The sequence below is a fragment of the Hyla sarda genome, chromosome 8 (assembly GCF_029499605.1).
Source record: "Hyla sarda isolate aHylSar1 chromosome 8, aHylSar1.hap1, whole genome shotgun sequence".
In the NCBI taxonomy this organism is placed as follows: Eukaryota; Metazoa; Chordata; class Amphibia; order Anura; family Hylidae; genus Hyla; species Hyla sarda.
Window position 1 is genome coordinate 221,920,378 of NC_079196.1, and position 17,657 is coordinate 221,938,034.

Below are 17,657 nucleotides of genomic sequence, written 5' to 3' on the forward strand. Positions count from 1 at the left end.
GCACGCCTCGTTACAGTGTCCTGATCATGTGATATACACACAGGTGCACGGCTCGTTACAGCGTCCTGATCATGTGATATATACACACAGGTGCACGGCTCGTTACAGCGTCCTGATCATGTGATGTATACACACAGGTGCACGGCTCGTTACAGGGTCCTGATCATGTGATGTATACACACAGGTGCACGGCTCGTTACAGCGTCCTGATCATGTGATGTATACACAGGTGCACGGCTCGTTACAGTGCCCTGATCATGTGATATATACGCACAGGTGCATGGCTCGTTACAGTGTCCATCACATGACCAGGACACTGTAATATACATTCACCTGTGTATACATCACATGACCAGGACACTGTAATATACATTCACCTGTGTATACATCACATGACCAGGACACTGTAATATACATTCACCTGTGTATACATCACATGACCAGGACACTGTAATATACAGTCACCTGTGTATACATCACATGACCAGGACACTGTAATATACAGTCACCTGTGTATACATCACATGACCAGGACACTGTAATATACAGTCACCTGTGTATACATCACATGACCAGGACACTGTAATATACAGTCACCTGTGTATACATCACATGACCAGGACACTAATATACAGTCACCTGTGTATACATCACATGACCAGGACACTAATATACAGTCACCTGTGTATACATCACATGACCAGGACACTAATATACAGTCACCTGTGTATACATCACATGACCAGGACACTAATATACAGTCACCTGTGTATACATCACATGACCAGGACACTGTAATATACAGTCACCTGTGTATACATCACATGACCAGGACACTGTAATATACAGTCACCTGTGTATACATCACATGACCAGGACACTAATATACAGTCACCTGTGTATACATCACATGACCAGGACACTAATATACAGTCACCTGTGTATACATCACATGACCAGGACACTGTAATATACATTCACCTGTGTATACATCACATGACCAGAACACTGTAATATACATTCACCTGTGCGTCCATCACATGACCTGTAATTACCCACTCACCTGTGTGTAAACACTGAATATGACAGCAAGCAGAGATCTTGATAGATGTGGAGGAACAGATACAAATATTACATTGTATAAATTATAATAATAGAAGTAATAATCTGTAATAATAATAATAGAGGAGGAAGAAAATCCTTACCAGTGGGGGGAGGGGTAGAAAGAATGGGAAGGGGGCAGGAAAGGGGAGGAAGAAGGGTAATCAGGAAATCTGGGGTGAGGGGTAGAGAACTGGTTAAAGGGGTACACCGCTGCCCCAGTTTAGATCCGAACGCTGGGTGTGGGGGTTGTGTTGTCATGCCACGTCCCCTCAATGCAAGTCTATGGGAGGGGGCGTGGCATCCGCCACGCCCCCTCCCATAGACTTGCATTGAGGGGGAGTGGTGTGAAGTCACGACCCCCACACCCAGCGTTCGGAACAAAAATGTTCCGCACACTGGGGCAGCGGTGTACCCCTTTAATAGCTCTTCTCATAGATTATTGTGTGCACCGGTGACAGACCCCCCCCCCCCCTCTCCTCTCCTCTCCTCTCCACCCGGTCAGGCTCGGATAGAAGCCGCCGCGGCCATAGGGACAAGTGATTGGTAAAACGGGGGAGGGGGGGGGGGGACATCACTTTACAGGGAGCAAAAAAAAGGTCAACATAAAACTGATGTACGGAATATAAAAATACTGGAGATAAAGTCAACTTAAAGGAGAACTCTGAGAGGTCGGGGGGGGGGGGGCATTACTGTCGGAGAGCAGCAGCGGGTCGTTCAGGACCTCCATCATCCGGGCTGGGACTTTATAAAAAAAATAATCTTCAAATCAGAGCGGGGGGGGGGGGGTCAATAAAACGTAAAATAGAGGAGGATGAGTATCTCCATTGGAATGCTGCCAACACACACCAGGGGGCGCTGTATACAAATCCTATGTTCAGCTGTATTCACAGGGGTGGCCGCAGCCGGCCGGACAGTGGGAGTTCGTCTGCATCCAGTTCATAATGTGCTGGAGGTGCCCGCCGTGCCCGCAGCCCTGGCACCAGACAAAGAGACCCTTCACCACATGGTGGCACACCGCACACATACTGGCGCACTGCCGGCACCTGAGGAGGGAGGAAGGAGGAGGAACAAGTTATCATCAATGTCACATTCTCTACTGTACTGACTGCTATAGCGCCCCCTGCCTGCACCCGCTCACCGGTCACAGATCCAGCCCTTGTTGCTCATTGGCCGCTTGCAGTTGCTGCAGTTGATGTGCAGGGTGGTGGACGCCTGGTTCATGCAGTTGATGGCGCTGCACGTGCTCAGCTTTATCACCTGGTTGGAGACGTTCCAAAGCTTAAAGCGCTGGAGGAGATCGATGTACGAGGTGAACCAGTGCTCCTGCCGGGAGAGTCAGGGGGGCGGAGATTACACACCGGATATACGGGGAGGACTTATATACAGGGCGGACATACACCGGATATACGGGGAGGACTTATATACAGGGCGGACATACACCGGATATACAGGGAGGACTTATATACAGGGCGGACATACACCGGATATATGGGGAGGACTTATATACAGGGCGGACATACACCGGATATATGGGGAGGACTTATATACAGGGCGGACATTACACCGGATATACGGGGAGGACTTATATACAGGGCGGACATACACCGGATATATGGGGAGGACTTATATACAGGGCGGACATTACACCGGATATACGGGGAGGACTTATATACAGGGCGGACATACACCGGATATATGGGGAGGACTTATATACAGGGCGGACATTACACCGGATATACGGGGAGGACTTATATACAGGGCGGACATACACCGGATATATGGGGAGGACTTATATACAGGGCGGACATTACACCGGATATACGGGGAGGACTTATATACAGGGCGGACATTACACCGGATATACGGGGAGGACTTATATACAGGGCGGACATTATACCGGACATACGGGGAGGACTTATATACAGGGCGGACATTACACCGGACATACGGGGAGGACTTATATACAGGGCGGACATTACACCGGATATACAGGGAGGACATATATACAGGGTGGACATTACATAACGGATATATAGGGAGGACTTATATACAGGGTGGACATTACATAACGGATATATAGGGAGGACTTATATACAGGGCGGACATTACAAAGCCGGATATACGGGGAGGACTTATATACAGGGCGGACATACACCGGATATACAGGGAGGACATATATACAGGGCGGACATACACCGGATATACAGGGAGGACATATATACAGGGCGGACATACACCGGATATATGGGGAGGACTTATATACAGGGAGGACATACACCGGATATATGGGGAGGACTTATATACAGGGCGGACATTACACCGGATATACGGGGAGGACTTATATACAGGGCGGACATACACCGGATATATGGGGAGGACTTATATACAGGGCGGACATTACACCGGATATACGGGGAGGACTTATATACAGGGCGGACATTACACCGGATATACGGGGAGGACTTATATACAGGGCGGACATTACACCGGACATACGGGGAGGACTTATATACAGGGCGGACATTACACCGGACATACGGGGAGGACTTATATACAGGGCGGACATTACACCGGATATACAGGGAGGACATATATACAGGGTGGACATTACATAACGGATATATAGGGAGGACTTATATACAGGGTGGACATTACATAACGGATATATAGGGAGGACTTATATACAGGGCGGACATTACAAAGCCGGATATACGGGGAGGACTTATATACAGGGCGGACATACACCGGATATACAGGGAGGACATATATACAGGGCGGACATACACCGGATATACAGGGAGGACATATATACAGGGCGGACATACACCGGATATATGGGGAGGACTTATATACAGGGAGGACATACACCGGATATATGGGGAGGACTTATATACAGGGCGGACATTACACACCGGATATATAGGGAGGACTTCTATACAGAGCGGACATTACAAAGCCGGATATACGGGGAGGACTTATATACAGGGCGGACATACACAGGATATACGGGGAGGACATTACACACCGGATATACGGGGAGGACTTATATACAGGGCGGACATTACACACCAAATATATAGGGAGGACTTATATATACAGGGTGGACATTACATGACAGATATATGGGGAGGACTTCCAGTCATGGCCGTAAATGTTGGCCCCCCGGAAGTTTTTCTAGACAATGAAGTATTTCTCACAGGAAAGGATTGCAGTAACACATGTTTATTCCCTTTGTGTGTATTGGAACTAAACCAAAAAAGGAGGAAAAAAAGCAAATTGGACATAATGTCACCAAACTCCAAAAATGGGCTGGACAAAATTATTGGCCCCTTTCATAATTGTGGAAAAATAAGATTGTTTCAAGCATGTTTCAAGCAAGCATACTCACCTGAGGCAAGTAATAGGTGCGGGCAATATAAAAATAACACCTGAAAGCAGATAAAAAGGAGAGAAGTTCACTTATTCTTTGCATTGTGTGTCTGTGTGTGCCACACTAAGCAAGGACAACAGAAAGAGGAGAAGAGAACTGTCTGAGGACTTGAGAACAAAAATTTGGGAAAAATATCAACACTCTCAAGGTTACAAGTCCATCTCCAGAGATCTAGATTTGCCTTTGCCAACGGTGCGCAACATTATCAAGGAGTTTACACCCCATGGCACTGTAGCTAATCCCCTGGGTGTGGACGGAAGAGAAACATTGATGAAAGGTGTCAACGCAGGATAGTCCGGATGGTGGATAAGCAGCCCCAAACAAGTTCCAAAGATATTCAAGCTGTCCTGCAGGCTCAGGGAGCATCAGTGTCAGCGCGAACTGTCAACATTTAAATGAAATGAAACGCAATGGAGGAGACCCAGGAGGACCCCACTATGGAGGAGACCCAGGAGGACCCCGCTATGGAGGAGACCCAGGAGGACCCCGCTATGGAGGAGACCCAGGAGGACCCCACTATGGAGGAGACCCAGGAGGACCCCACTATGGAGGAGACCCAGGAGGACCCCACTCTGGAGGAGACCCAGGAGGACCCCGCTATGGAGGAGACCCAGGAGGACCCCGCTATGGAGGAGACCCAGGAGGACCCCACTATGGAGGAGACCCAGGAGGACCCCGCTATGGAGGAGACCCAGGAGGACCCCGCTATGGAGGAGACCCAGGAGGACCCCGCTATGGAGGAGACCCAGGAGGACCCCACTATGGAGGAGACCCAGGAGGACCCCACTATGGAGGAGACCCAGGAGGACCCCACTATGGAGGAGACCCAGGAGGACCCCACTATGGAGGAGACCCAGGAGGACCCCACTATGGAGGAGACCCAGGAGGACCCCACTATGGAGGAGAACCAGGAGGACCCCCTATGGAGGAGACCCAGGAGGACCCGCTATGGAGGAGACCCAGGAGGACCCCACTGCTGACACAGAGACATAAAAAAGCAAGACTACATTTTGCCAAAATGAACTTGAGTAACCAAAATCCTTCTGGGAAAACGTCTTTTGGACAGATGAGACCAAGATAGAGCTTTTTGGTAAAGCAAATCATTCTACTGTTTACCGAAAACGACATGAGGCCTACAAAGAAAAGAACACAGTACCTACAGTGACATATGGTGGAGGTCAGTGATGTTTTGGATTGTTTTGCTGTCTCTGGCACTGGAGGCCTTGAATGTGTACAAGACATCATGAAATCTGAGGATTACCAATGGATTTTGGGTCACACTGTACAGTCCAGTGTCAGAAAGCTGGGTTTGTGTCCGAGATCTTGGGTCTTCCAGCAGGACAATGACCCCAAACATACATCAAAAAGCCCCAGAAATGGACGACAACAAAGTGCTGGAGAGTTCTGAAGTGTCTGCAATGAGTCCAGATCTAAATCCCATTGATCACCTGTGGAGAGATCTTATAATTACTGTTGGGAAAAGGCGCCTTCCAATAAGAGACCGGGAGCAGTTTGTAAAGGAAGAGTGGTCCAACATTCCGGCTGAGAGGTGTTAGAAGCTTATTGATGGTTATAGGAAGAGTGGACCAACATCCCGGCTGAGAGGTGTTAGAAGCTTATTGATGGTTATAGGAAGAGTGGTCCAACATCCCGGCTGAGAGGTGTAAGAAGCTTATTGATGGTTATAGGAAGAGTGGTCCAACATTCCGGCTGAGAGGTGTAAGAAGCTTATTGATGGTTATAGGAAGACACCGATTTCAGTTATTTTTCTTTCAAAGTTAAGGGTGCCAATAATTTTGTCCAGCCCATTTTTGGAGTTTGGTGACATTATGTCCAATTTGCTTTTTTTTCCTCCCTTCTTTGGTTTAGTTCCAATATACACAAAGGGAATAAACATGTGTATAGCAAAACATGTGTTACTGCAATCCTTTCCTGGGAGAAATACTTCATTTTATAGAAAAATTTTAGGGGTGCCAACATTTACGGCCGTGACTGAATATACAGGGCAGACATTATACAATGGGTATACAGGGAGGACTTCTATAAAAGGTGGACATAAAGGGAGGACTTACAGTATATACAAGTCGGACACAACATTACACTCTGGATATATAGGGAGAGCTTATATTCAGGGGCAGAAATAACACTACAATATGTGATGAGTCCTGTGGGATCAGTAGCAAATCCTGGAAGTCAGTGTTTCCCAACCAGGGTGCCTCCAGCTGTTGCAAAACTACAACTCCCAGCATGCTAGAAATTGTAGTTGTGCAAGCAGGAGACATTGGGGGTGACCCCTTTTAGGGATTGTGTGAAGAAGTTACCTGCATCTGTTCATCTATCTCCTTGCGGATTCGATCCCCCAGCACGATGAGGACGGAGGCCGCCATCTGTACGTCTCCCTGCTCTGCATAGTAACACAACATGTCCCGCACCGTGGGGTTAAAGAAGTCCGAGGGCAGCCGGTTCTCGTACAAGGCATGGGAGATAGAGATGAGGGAGAAAGACTCCACCGGTGTCAGGGACACAGTCTCCGCCTCATTGCCGCTCACATGGGGAGAGTCCGCCTTATCCTGCAGATGATCCAGAGCGGAGGGATTGTCTGTGATCTCATGGCGCAGAGGAAAACCTTCCTGGGGGAGGACGTACTCCTGCTCCTCAGCTACAAGAGAAGGGGAAACAATATTACTGACAGAACAGATCAGAGTCCTGAATTATACTTCAGAGCTGTACTCACTATTCTACTGGTGAGGTCACTGTGTACATACATTACATTACTTATCCTGTACTGATCCTGAGTTATATCCTGTATTATACTCCAGAGCTGTACTCACTATTCTGCTGGTGAGGTCACTGTGTACGTACATTACATTACTTATCCTGTACTGATCCTGAGTTATATTCTGTATTATACTCCAGAGCTGTACTCACTATTCTGCTGGTGAGGTCACTGTGTACGTACATTACATTACTTATCCTGTACTGATTCTGAGTTATATTCTGTATTATACTCCAGAGCTGTACTCACTATTCTGCTGGTGAGGTCACTGTGTACGTACATTACATTACTTATCCTGTACTGATCCTGAGTTATATCCTGTATTATACCCCAGAGCTGTACTCACTATTCTGCTGGTGAGGTCACTGTGTACATACATTACATTACTTATCCTGTACTGATCCTGAGTTATATCCTATATTATACCCCAGAGCTGTACTCACTATTCTGCTGGTGAGGTCACTGTGTACATACATTACATTACTTATCCTGTACTGATCCTGAGTTATATCTTGTATTATACTCCAGAGCTGTACTCACTATTCTGCTGGTGAGGTCACTGTGTACATACATTACATTACTTATCCTGTACTGATCCTGAGTTATATACTGTATTATACCCCAGAGCTGTACTCACTATTCTGCTGGTGAGGTCACTGTGTACATACATTACATTACTTATCCTGTACTGATCCTGAGTTATATCCTGTATTATATTCCAGAACTGTACTCACTATTCTGCTGGTGAGGCCACTGTGTACATACATTACATTACTTATCCTGTACTGATCCTGAGTTATATCCTGTATTATACTCCAGAGCTGTACTCACTATTCTGCTGGTGAGGTCACTGTGTACATACATTACATTACTTATCCTGTACTGATCCTGAGTTATATCCTGTATTATACCCCAGAGCTGTACTCACTATTCTGCTGGTGCGGTCACTATATAAATACATTATATCCAGTATTATACTCCAGAGCTGTACTCACTATTCTGCTGGTGAGGTCACTATATACATACATTATATCCAGTATTATACTCCAGAGCTGTAATCCTTATTGTACATTACTGGTCAGGGCGGGGCGGTTACATAGACTCACTGTGTGGATTGTCGTGGTCCACCAGATACAGCTCGTCCTCGTCCCCCTCCACGTCCCCCAGGAGGTAGTCGGCTGGAACGTCACTGCCCTCGGTCTCCTCGTTCTCTGTATGGTGAATAGAAATGTCAATAATATATGGTGGACATCCCAGGATCCTCTAGGAGAGCCCCGCCTCTTACCATCATTGTTAATGGCGGCAGAGTCCATGAGAATGCTGTCCGCCCGGCTGTCCCCTTTACTGTGCTCCAGTCGGGCCTCGCTGCCCATCCCCGGGGGCAGATCCTTCAGGTTGTAGCTGCACAGAGAAGGTTAGAGTTATAGGGACGGTTCTGGTGACCCAGACAGGACACAACCGGGGATCAGCTCCCACCTGTTCAGAAGGGGCATGGAGTTGGCACTTTTGCCCAAGCTATGGTTGAGATTGGTCGGGGGCACAGTGCCCGCGCTGCAGTAGATGATTCCCAGCATTGTCCATGTTTGAGCGACCTAGAAGAAGACCCCACAATATATAACTAATATATATACACGTGTATATATCTATATCTCTATATATCTCCCCAATTTATAACTTTTGCATTGTATAACGCAGTGTTTCCCAACCAGGGGAAACAGCTGAAGACTGTCCGGGCATGATGGGAGTGGTAGTTTTGAAACAGCTGGAGGCACTCTGGTTGGGGAAACACTAACTTACTGAACAGAAGGCCATAAACAAACGTGATGTACAGCATGCCCGGACAGCCAAAGGCTGAGTTGTGATTTTGCACCTGTGTTTTGGGGACCACTCTTCCCCTATGTTACCCGCAGACGCTGCTCTCCTTCTCCTCCTGTGAGCCGCGGGCGCAGGACTCTACTGTTCGGAGAACGGAAGCTGTCACCTCCCCCTGCAAGCGCTGAAAGCCAGTGGGCCGCGGGCGCTGCAGAACTTCTGATCAGAAGCTCTGCAGCGCCCACAGCCCACTGGCTTTCTGCTTGCAGGGGGAGGTGACAGCTTCCGTCCTCCGAACAGTAGAGTCCTGCGCCCGCGGCTCACAGGAGGAGAAGGAGAGCAGCGTCTGCGGGTAACAGGATTAGTCCCCCAATGTGGGAACAGTGCCGCAGCTGATAATTCATTCGTTCAAAGGGGGGGGGGGGGAGGGGCCTGATCAGTATTGCGGTACAGTGACCCCCCCGACCTACGATGGCCCCGACATACGATCAATCATACGATCACTCTCAGAGGCAGCATCAATATACGATGCTTTTGTATGTCGGGGCCATCGCATAAACGGCTATCCTCCAGCGCAGACTGCTTCAGCTGCCACCGGATAGCCATTTACGGTGCCCCGTGTGGTCCAGTGACGATCACTTACCTGTCCTCGGGGCTCCGGCGCGTCCTCTTCGGGATCCTCTGCATCATCGGCGCTCTCCATCGTCGTCATCACGTCGCTGCGCACGCCATCCCGTCATCCAATAGGAGCGGCGTGCATAGCGATGTGATGGCGGTGACGGAGAGCGAGGATGCCGAGGAAGCAGAGGCCTTGCTGGAGCGTCGGGGACACCCAGGGACGCGGCAACAGCGATGGACGGCGACATCCAGGGCAGCGGTGACAAGCGCTGACGGTCCGGAGCGGAGGGGACTTGTGAATATAACCTCCAATACCAGTGGTCTTCAACCTGCGGACCTCAAGACGTTGCAAAACTACAACTCCCAGCATGCCCGGACAGCCGTTGGCTGTCCGGGCATGCTGGGTGTTGTAGTTTTGCAACATCTGGAGGTCCGCAGGTTGTAGACCACTGTCCTATACTTTACATTGCATGTATCCCTCAACATACGATGGTTTCAACAAACGATGGTCCGTTTGGAAAGGATTACCATCGTATGTTGAGGGGCCACTGTATAGGGAAAAATTTATATTGTACAGAAAAACACACACCGGTATACCGCCCAGCACTAGTGCACAGCACATGATACAGCGCTGTATAGTGCACAGGTTATAACCAGTCCCCCCTTCCCTGGTGCTAACCTGCCATCTGTTCAGTTCTCTGGCCACCTTGGCATTGTGGTCACACAGTTCCGCCAGTGGTTTTCCAGCCAGGGCGTACCGCTCCGCCGTAGCCACAAACCAGCCCATGTCCCCACCGCCCGCCTCAAACACCATCAGCCCGCTGGAGATATTCTCAAACTGCTCCATGGGGTCCTGCTTCCTTAGGAAGAAGATTGGGTGACGCCTGTCGTAGGGTTTCCTATTGGAGTCATGGGAGGATGAGGAGGAGGAGATCAGACTTTCCTTGGCCGCAAAGGCCAAGTCGCCAAAGAGTCCATAGCAGAGGCCTTCAGGATTGGCGCGGTCTATGGGCCGGCGGGCGTCTCTGAAGATGTGCTGGTACAATGTGCTGTCCTTAGACCCCGAGAGAAGGAAGTACGGGTCGTGTAGGTGACGCCAGACGATGCCCGTCGTCACGTCCTTGTGTTCTTCAAAGGTGGCAAAAGGTATGAACGGGCGGCGCACGTCCCACACGTAGATGTTATGGTCCACCATCATGGAGCACGTCCCTATGTGGTACTTCCTCTCAGGGCGCCACTTCACGCGGGCCACGGAGGCGATCGTCTGGACACAGTAGATTTCTTTGGCCCTGTTGGTGTTCATGTCCCACACCTTCACCATCTTATCACGACCGCCTGTGGCCAGCCACCCTCTGTAGGGAAGGAATCAAAGTGTTAGAGGATGAAGGGCGACAACGCATAACACCAAGTTTAAAGGGGTACTCCGGCCCTAGACATCTTATCCCCTATTTAAAGAATAGGGTATAAGAAGTATGATCACAGGGGTCCCGGTGCTGCACAGGCGTTGGTTTAGAGCGTCGGGTGCAGCACCGGTGGCTCGTGGCGTCACGGCCACGACCCCTCAATGCTAGTCTATGGGAGGGGGCATGACGGCCGTCACGCCCCCTCCCATAGACTTGCATTGAGGGGGCGTGACCTTGAGGTCACGAGCCTCCGCCCTGCATTGCCAGTCATTCGGCATGGAGCGAAGTTCGCTCGGTGCACCGATGTCTGGGGTGCCGCAGCCAAAGTACTTCTGTACTCCGCCCCTAGACATCTTATCCCCTATCCAAAAGGATAGGGTATAAGAGGTCAAATCGCGGGGGTCCTGCTGCTGAGGACCCCCGCGATCTCGGCTGGGGCACCCCAGACATAGTTCGCTCCGTGCCGAATGAGCCGTCACACCCCCTCCCATAGACTAGCATTGAGGGGTCATGGCCGTGATGTCACAAGTTACCGGCACTGCACCCGAAGCTCTAAACGAACGCCAGTGCAGCACAGGGATCGCCAGGGTCCCCAGCTGCGGGACCCCCGCGATCATACATCTTATCCCCTATCCTTTGGATCCCAGCAGCCAAACCCCTTGCGATCAGACATCTTGTCCTCTATCCTGCGAATACAAGATAAGAAGTCTTGGGGTGGAGTGCCCCTTTAAGCTCCTGTTGGTTACACAATGTGGGGCACTTGCCTATCCTCGGGGTGCCAGTCACAGCAGAAGACCGGGCCATTGTGGGCGGTGAACATGCGCTCGAAGCGGTCCGGCCGCCGGATGTCCCAGAGCTGGACGTTTCCATTCTCAAAGGTTGCAGCAAAGGTGAAGTAGTCGCGGATACTGAACTGGACGTCCCTCACGCTCTCTGACTGACCTGGGAACGGGAAGGAGGAAACAATCAGGACACGTACCCAGCGGCACAGACGCCCAGCTTATGACCAATACAACGCGTATCATGGAACACCGGGACATTTCTACGTTTACATAGAGCCGCCTGGTCACCTCCGGTATCAGGGATTTGGGCGATGCAGGGTTAAACCATCGTGCAATGCATTACAGAGTCCAGAGAGTGTGCACAACGCCAGTCGGCCATATTGTATGGAAAGCCTCATCTCCATTATAAGACGTCCTGCATCTTTGGTTTTCAATATCTCTGCTTGCTGTCGGAGGCTAAAAGCTTGTACAGACCTTGTCTGGCATGTCACAGCTGTATCCAGTCCAGACAATGCTCTGTGAGCTAAATAACCTGGACCCCCCTCAGCCAATACATTGTAACAAACTATAAGCACATGCACACTGCCTCTCTAATGGCTTTCTATGGCAGTGTCTCCCAACCGGGGTGCCTCCAGCTGTTGCAAAACTACAACTTCCAGCATGCCCGGACAGCCGAAGGCTGTCCGGGCATGCTGGGAGTTGTAGTTTTGCAACAACTGGAGGCACCCTGTTTGAGAAACACTGCCTACGTATCTTCGTCACAAGATGGTGATACGTATCCAATCTGTGGTGGGGTGGGGGTCTGACTACCACAGGAGCTTTTACCCAGCTTTCCCAAAGTCCCTAAGTCGCCATTCCAGCCGGTGTGATCAAGAAACTTTTACAGTGTTCAGAACAAGGATGGAGATTAACTTTAAACAAAAAAAACTAAAAAGTCACCCAGCTTTACAAGATTCCTGAACCATTATGCAGACAGTCAGAGCTACCACAGGAGCTTTCACCCAGCTTTCCAAATGTCCCTAGTCAACATGGTCTCCATTACTGCAGGTGTGGTCCCAAAGCTTCCACAGCGTTCAGAAAACCAGTACGAAGGTGAACTATGAACCAAAAGAAGTTGTTACCCAGCTTTTCCAGATTCCAAAAACATTATAGAGAAAGACAGAGCTACAATGGGAGCTGTCACTCAGCTTTGCCAGGGTCCTGAAACTACTCCCGCACCCCCAAGATGGGATCGCCATGATTTTCAGAGCGTTCTGGACTGGTATGGAGTCTATCAATGATCCCATTGCTTTTACCAACCAGTGTGCCTCCAGCTGTTGCATAACTACAAAGTCCTGCCGAGCACGCCAACATTGCAGTTTTTTTTCCCCCAGAGATTCATTACCCTGCAACAGTGTTTCCCAACCAGGGTGCCTGTAGCTGCTTGCAAAACTACAAGGCTGTCTGGGCATGCTGGGAGTTGTAGTTTTGCAACAGCTGGAGGCACCCTGGTTGGGAAACACTGTGTACGTATCTTCGTCAGTCCCACCAGTGCATCTGTAAAGAACTAGTAAGTTATAGAGAAAAGGATTATCTAAGAACAGAAAAACAGTGCCGATTTCTTCCAAAAACAGCGCCACCCCTGTCCCTCAGGTCGAGTGTGGTATTACAATTCAGCTCCATTCACTTTAATGGAACTGAGCTGCAATACCGCACACAACCTGAGGACAACAGTGGTGCTGCTTTTTCTAAGCCTGGATAACTAACTAGGGGTTTGTAACAAACCCTCAGCTGTGTAACGCAAGGTGTAGCCGATCAGACATTGGTGGACAATCCTTGTTTTTTTCCAACCAGGGTGCCTCCAGCTGTTGCAAAACTCCAACTCCCAGCATGCCCGTGAAGCCCATTTAGATGTCAGCAGTCACCTGAGAAGGTGCTGACGGAGTCCTTCTTGCGGAGGTCGAAGCATTTCATGAAGCCGTCCTGGGATCCGCTGAGCAGCATGTAGACCTCGGTGGGGTGGAAGCAGACCTTGTTGACCGTCCTCTTGTGCTCGGTGAAGAGCTGGTCCTGCTTGTTCCGGGAGGGTTTGCCCAGGTTCCAGGTCACCACCACGCCATTGGTGGCGGCCGTGGCCAGCAGATTCTCGTCCATCTGGTGCCACACCACGTCGGCGCAGCTGAAGTTGAGAGACGGCTTGCGTCCAACTCTCAGGTTCAGCTTCTCCGCAAAGTGGTCGTCCTCCATGGAGTAGATCTTGAAGATGTTGCGCCCGGCCACCACCACCTGGGTGGCGTCGCGGCAGACGCTGATGGCGTTGGCGGGGGCGTCCAGGTGGCAGAACATGGTGCGTCCGGTCAGGGTGTTACCGCCCAGGGCCGTGGTGACCCTCGCCATCTTCTCCATGACGGGTCCCCGGCCGCTGGCCCCCTTCCACACGCCGCTGAGGGTCTCCACAAGAGCGGCTCTACAGACCAGTACTGAGAAACAGCATGCTGCTCCAGAGACAAGGGGCGGGAATGAGGGGAGGGGCCCCTAGGAGCCGGCCAATCAGAAGCTACCGTCAACCGGGGCCAGCATGGAAACCAGGAAGAACCTGCAAAACAGGAAGGAAGAGCTAAGGGTTCGGGGAGCAAAACAAGGAAAGGTCATAACCTGATAAGTCACAGGCAATCAGTGCGAGAGAACTACAAGTCCCAGACAGTCAGCTACAGGAGAACTACAAGTCCCAGACAGTCAGCTACAGGAGAACTACAAGTCCCAGACAGTCAGCTATGAGAGAACTGCAAGTCCCAGACAGTCAGCTACAGGAGAACTACAAGTCCCAGACAGTCAGCTACAGGAGAACTACAAGTCCCAGACAGTCAGCTACAGGAGAACTACAAGTCCCAGACAGTCAGCTACAGGAGAACTGCAAGTCCCAGACAGTCAGCTACGAGAGAACTACAAGTCCCAGACAGTCAGCTATGAGAGAACTACAAGTCCCAGACAGTCAGCTACAGGAGAACTACAAGTCCCAGACAGTCAGCTACAGGAGAACTACAAGTCCCAGACAGTCAGCTACGAGAGAACTACAAGTCCCAGACAGTCAGCTACAGGAGAACTACAAGTCCCAGACAGTCAGCTACAGGAGAACTACAAGTCCCAGACAGTCAGCTACAGGAGAACTACAAGTCCCAGACAGTCAGCTACAGGAGAACTACAAGTCCCAGACAGTCAGCTATGAGAGAACTACAAGTCCCAGACAGTCAGCTATGAGAGAACTACAAGTCCCAGACAGTCAGCTACAGGAGAACTACAAGTCCCAGACAGTCAGCTATGAGAGAACTACAAGTCCCAGACAGTCAGCTATGAGAGAACTACAAGTCCCAGACAGTCAGCTACAGGAGAACTACAAGTCCCAGACAGTCAGCTACGAGAGAACTACAAGTCCCAGACAGTCAGCTACAGGAGAACTACAAGTCCCAGACAGTCAGCTACGAGAGAACTACAAGTCCCAGACAGTCAGCTACAGGAGAACTACAAGTCCCAGACAGTCAGCTACAGGAGAACTACAAGTCCCAGACAGTCAGCTACGAGAGAACTACAAGTCTCAGACAGTCAGCTACAGGAGAACTACAAGTCCCAGACAGTCAGCTACGAGAGAACTACAAGTCCCAGACAGTCAGCTACAGGAGAACTACAAGTCCCAGACAGTCAGCTACAGGAGAACTACAAGTCCCAGACAGTCAGCTACAGGAGAACTACAAGTCCCAGACAGTCAGCTATGAGAGAACTACAAGTCCCAGACAGTCAGCTACAGGAGAACTACAAGTCCCAGACAGTCAGCTACGAGAGAACTACAAGTCTCAGACAGTCAGCTACAGGAGAACTACAAGTCCCAGACAGTCAGCTACAGGAGAACTACAAGTCCCAGACAGTCAGCTACAGGAGAACTACAAGTCCCAGACAGTCAGCTACAGGAGAACTACAAGTCCCAGACAGTCAGCTACAGGAGAACTACAAGTCCCAGACAGTCAGCTACAGGAGAACTACAAGTCCCAGACAGTCAGCTACAGGAGAACTACAAGTCCCAGACAGTCAGCTACGAGAGAACTACAAGTCCCAGACAGTCAGCTACAGGAGAACTACAAGTCCCAGACAGTCAGCTACGAGAGAACTACAAGTCCCAGACAGTCAGCTACAGGAGAACTACAAGTCCCAGACAGTCAGCTACAGGAGAACTACAAGTCCCAGACAGTCAGCTACGAGAGAACTACAAGTCTCAGACAGTCAGCTACAGGAGAACTACAAGTCCCAGACAGTCAGCTACGAGAGAACTACAAGTCCCAGACAGTCAGCTACAGGAGAACTACAAGTCCCAGACAGTCAGCTACAGGAGAACTACAAGTCCCAGACAGTCAGCTACAGGAGAACTACAAGTCCCAGACAGTCAGCTATGAGAGAACTACAAGTCCCAGACAGTCAGCTACAGGAGAACTACAAGTCCCAGACAGTCAGCTACAGGAGAACTACAAGTCCCAGACAGTCAGCTATGAGAGAACTACAAGTCCCAGACAGTCAGCTACAGGAGAACTACAAGTCCCAGACAGTCAGCTACAGGAGAACTACAAGTCCCAGACAGTCAGCTACGAGAGAACTACAAGTCCCAGACAGTCAGCTACGAGAGAACTACAAGTCCCAGACAGTCAGCTACAGGAGAACTACAAGTCCCAGACAGTCAGCTACAGGAGAACTATAAGTCCCAGACAGTCAGCTATAGGAGAACTACAAGTCCCAGATGACCAGATGTGTTTTCATAAATCTGTAATTCTATGAGACCTTTAAGTCGCAGTGAGGGAAGCTCCGCTATATAGGAGGATAAAGTTGCAGGAGGGAAGTATAATGGCGGTGCACCCGCTGTGTCCGCTCTGTGACCCGGGAGAGGAGACACCGAGCCCGAACACCTGACCCTGATGACACCCGTCCGGGTCACCGCCCGCCCCGGACCCCGGGACACTCACCGGTCACTCCAAGCAGCCGAGTTTGTTAATGGTCCGCCGCTTATTTTCTTCCCTTCCCCCATGTGCTCGCTGTTCACGGGATAAAGGTTCCGCACACACAAGGTTCCGCCTGATCTGTGCTACAGATCACATACATCCCCAGTCCCCATAGTAGTGCCAGCAGTGGTCTTCAACATGTGGGACTCCAATTGTTTCAAAACTACAACTCCCAGCATGCCCGGACAGCCGTTGGCTGTCCGGGCATGCTGGAAGTTGTAGTTTTGCAACAGCTGCAGGCTCACAATTTGGAGATTGCTGCCTTACATGTAGCAAAATCCATACCCTTAGATCACAGCTGGTCTATTAAAGTTAACAGGTACGCCACGGTATAGGGCAGCAAACCTTTTGGCCAGTATCCTCATCCATACTACAAATAGATTGAAAGTAGTGTTAATATAGGCTCATACACTCACTACGTTGGATCTCACTAAAATGATTTCCTAATGTGCCTACATTTCCCATGAATCAGAGAGAGAGAGGGTGGGGGGAGGTCTCATCACTGCACCTGGTCTTCTTATTAGGCTGCTGGAGGTCACACAGGTCAACCGATTCAACTCAGTGGGTTGGTGTCAGTTCACACTATGTGCAGTTGTTTTTTTCCAATTCAAAAAATAGTTTTATTATAATAAAACAGGGAAAACATACAAAATTGGGGGGGGGGGGGGGGGAAGCGAGAGAGGGGGGGTAGAGAAGGTATAAGGAACCCAACGT

The 17,657-nt window shown here is 50.0% G+C and overlaps 1 protein-coding gene across 2 annotated transcripts; it reads right to left on the reverse strand.

Annotated features, from left to right (window-relative positions):
• Positions 1-1,625: 1,625 nt before the first annotated feature.
• Positions 1,626-17,102, reverse strand: WDR24 (WD repeat domain 24). 2 transcript variants are annotated; one of them, XM_056534022.1, is made up of 10 exons: positions 16,908-17,102; positions 13,830-14,500; positions 11,908-12,085; positions 10,420-11,092; positions 8,787-8,902; positions 8,596-8,711; positions 8,417-8,521; positions 6,856-7,193; positions 2,243-2,427; positions 1,626-2,147 (listed from the first exon to the last, which is right to left on the reverse strand). In XM_056534022.1, the coding sequence occupies exons 2-10, from the start codon at positions 14,308-14,310 to the stop codon at positions 1,979-1,981; spliced, it is 2,361 nt and encodes a 786-aa protein (XP_056389997.1). In that variant the 5' UTR covers positions 14,311-14,500; positions 16,908-17,102; the 3' UTR covers positions 1,626-1,978. The 2 variants fall into 2 exon arrangements, with proteins under 2 accessions (XP_056389997.1, XP_056389998.1); XM_056534023.1 differs by lacking the exon at positions 16,908-17,102 and adding an exon at positions 16,726-16,892.
• Between the last annotated feature and the right edge of the window lie 555 nt (positions 17,103-17,657).

What these genes read in the sequence shown, in the direction of transcription:
- WDR24 (XM_056534022.1), bottom strand. Translation starts at nt 14,310, where the DNA reads ATGGAGAAGATGGCGAGGGTCACCACGGCCCTGGGCGGTAACACCCTG. An exon ending in GAGAACTGAACAGATGGCAG is followed by an intron (nt 8,903 to 10,419) that starts GTTAGCACCAGG and finishes GTCTTCTTCTAG; the next exon opens with GTCGCTCAAACATGGACAAT. An exon ending in AAGGGCTGGATCTGTGACCG is followed by an intron (nt 2,148 to 2,242) that starts GTGAGCGGGTGC and finishes CTCCCTCCTCAG; the next exon opens with GTGCCGGCAGTGCGCCAGTA.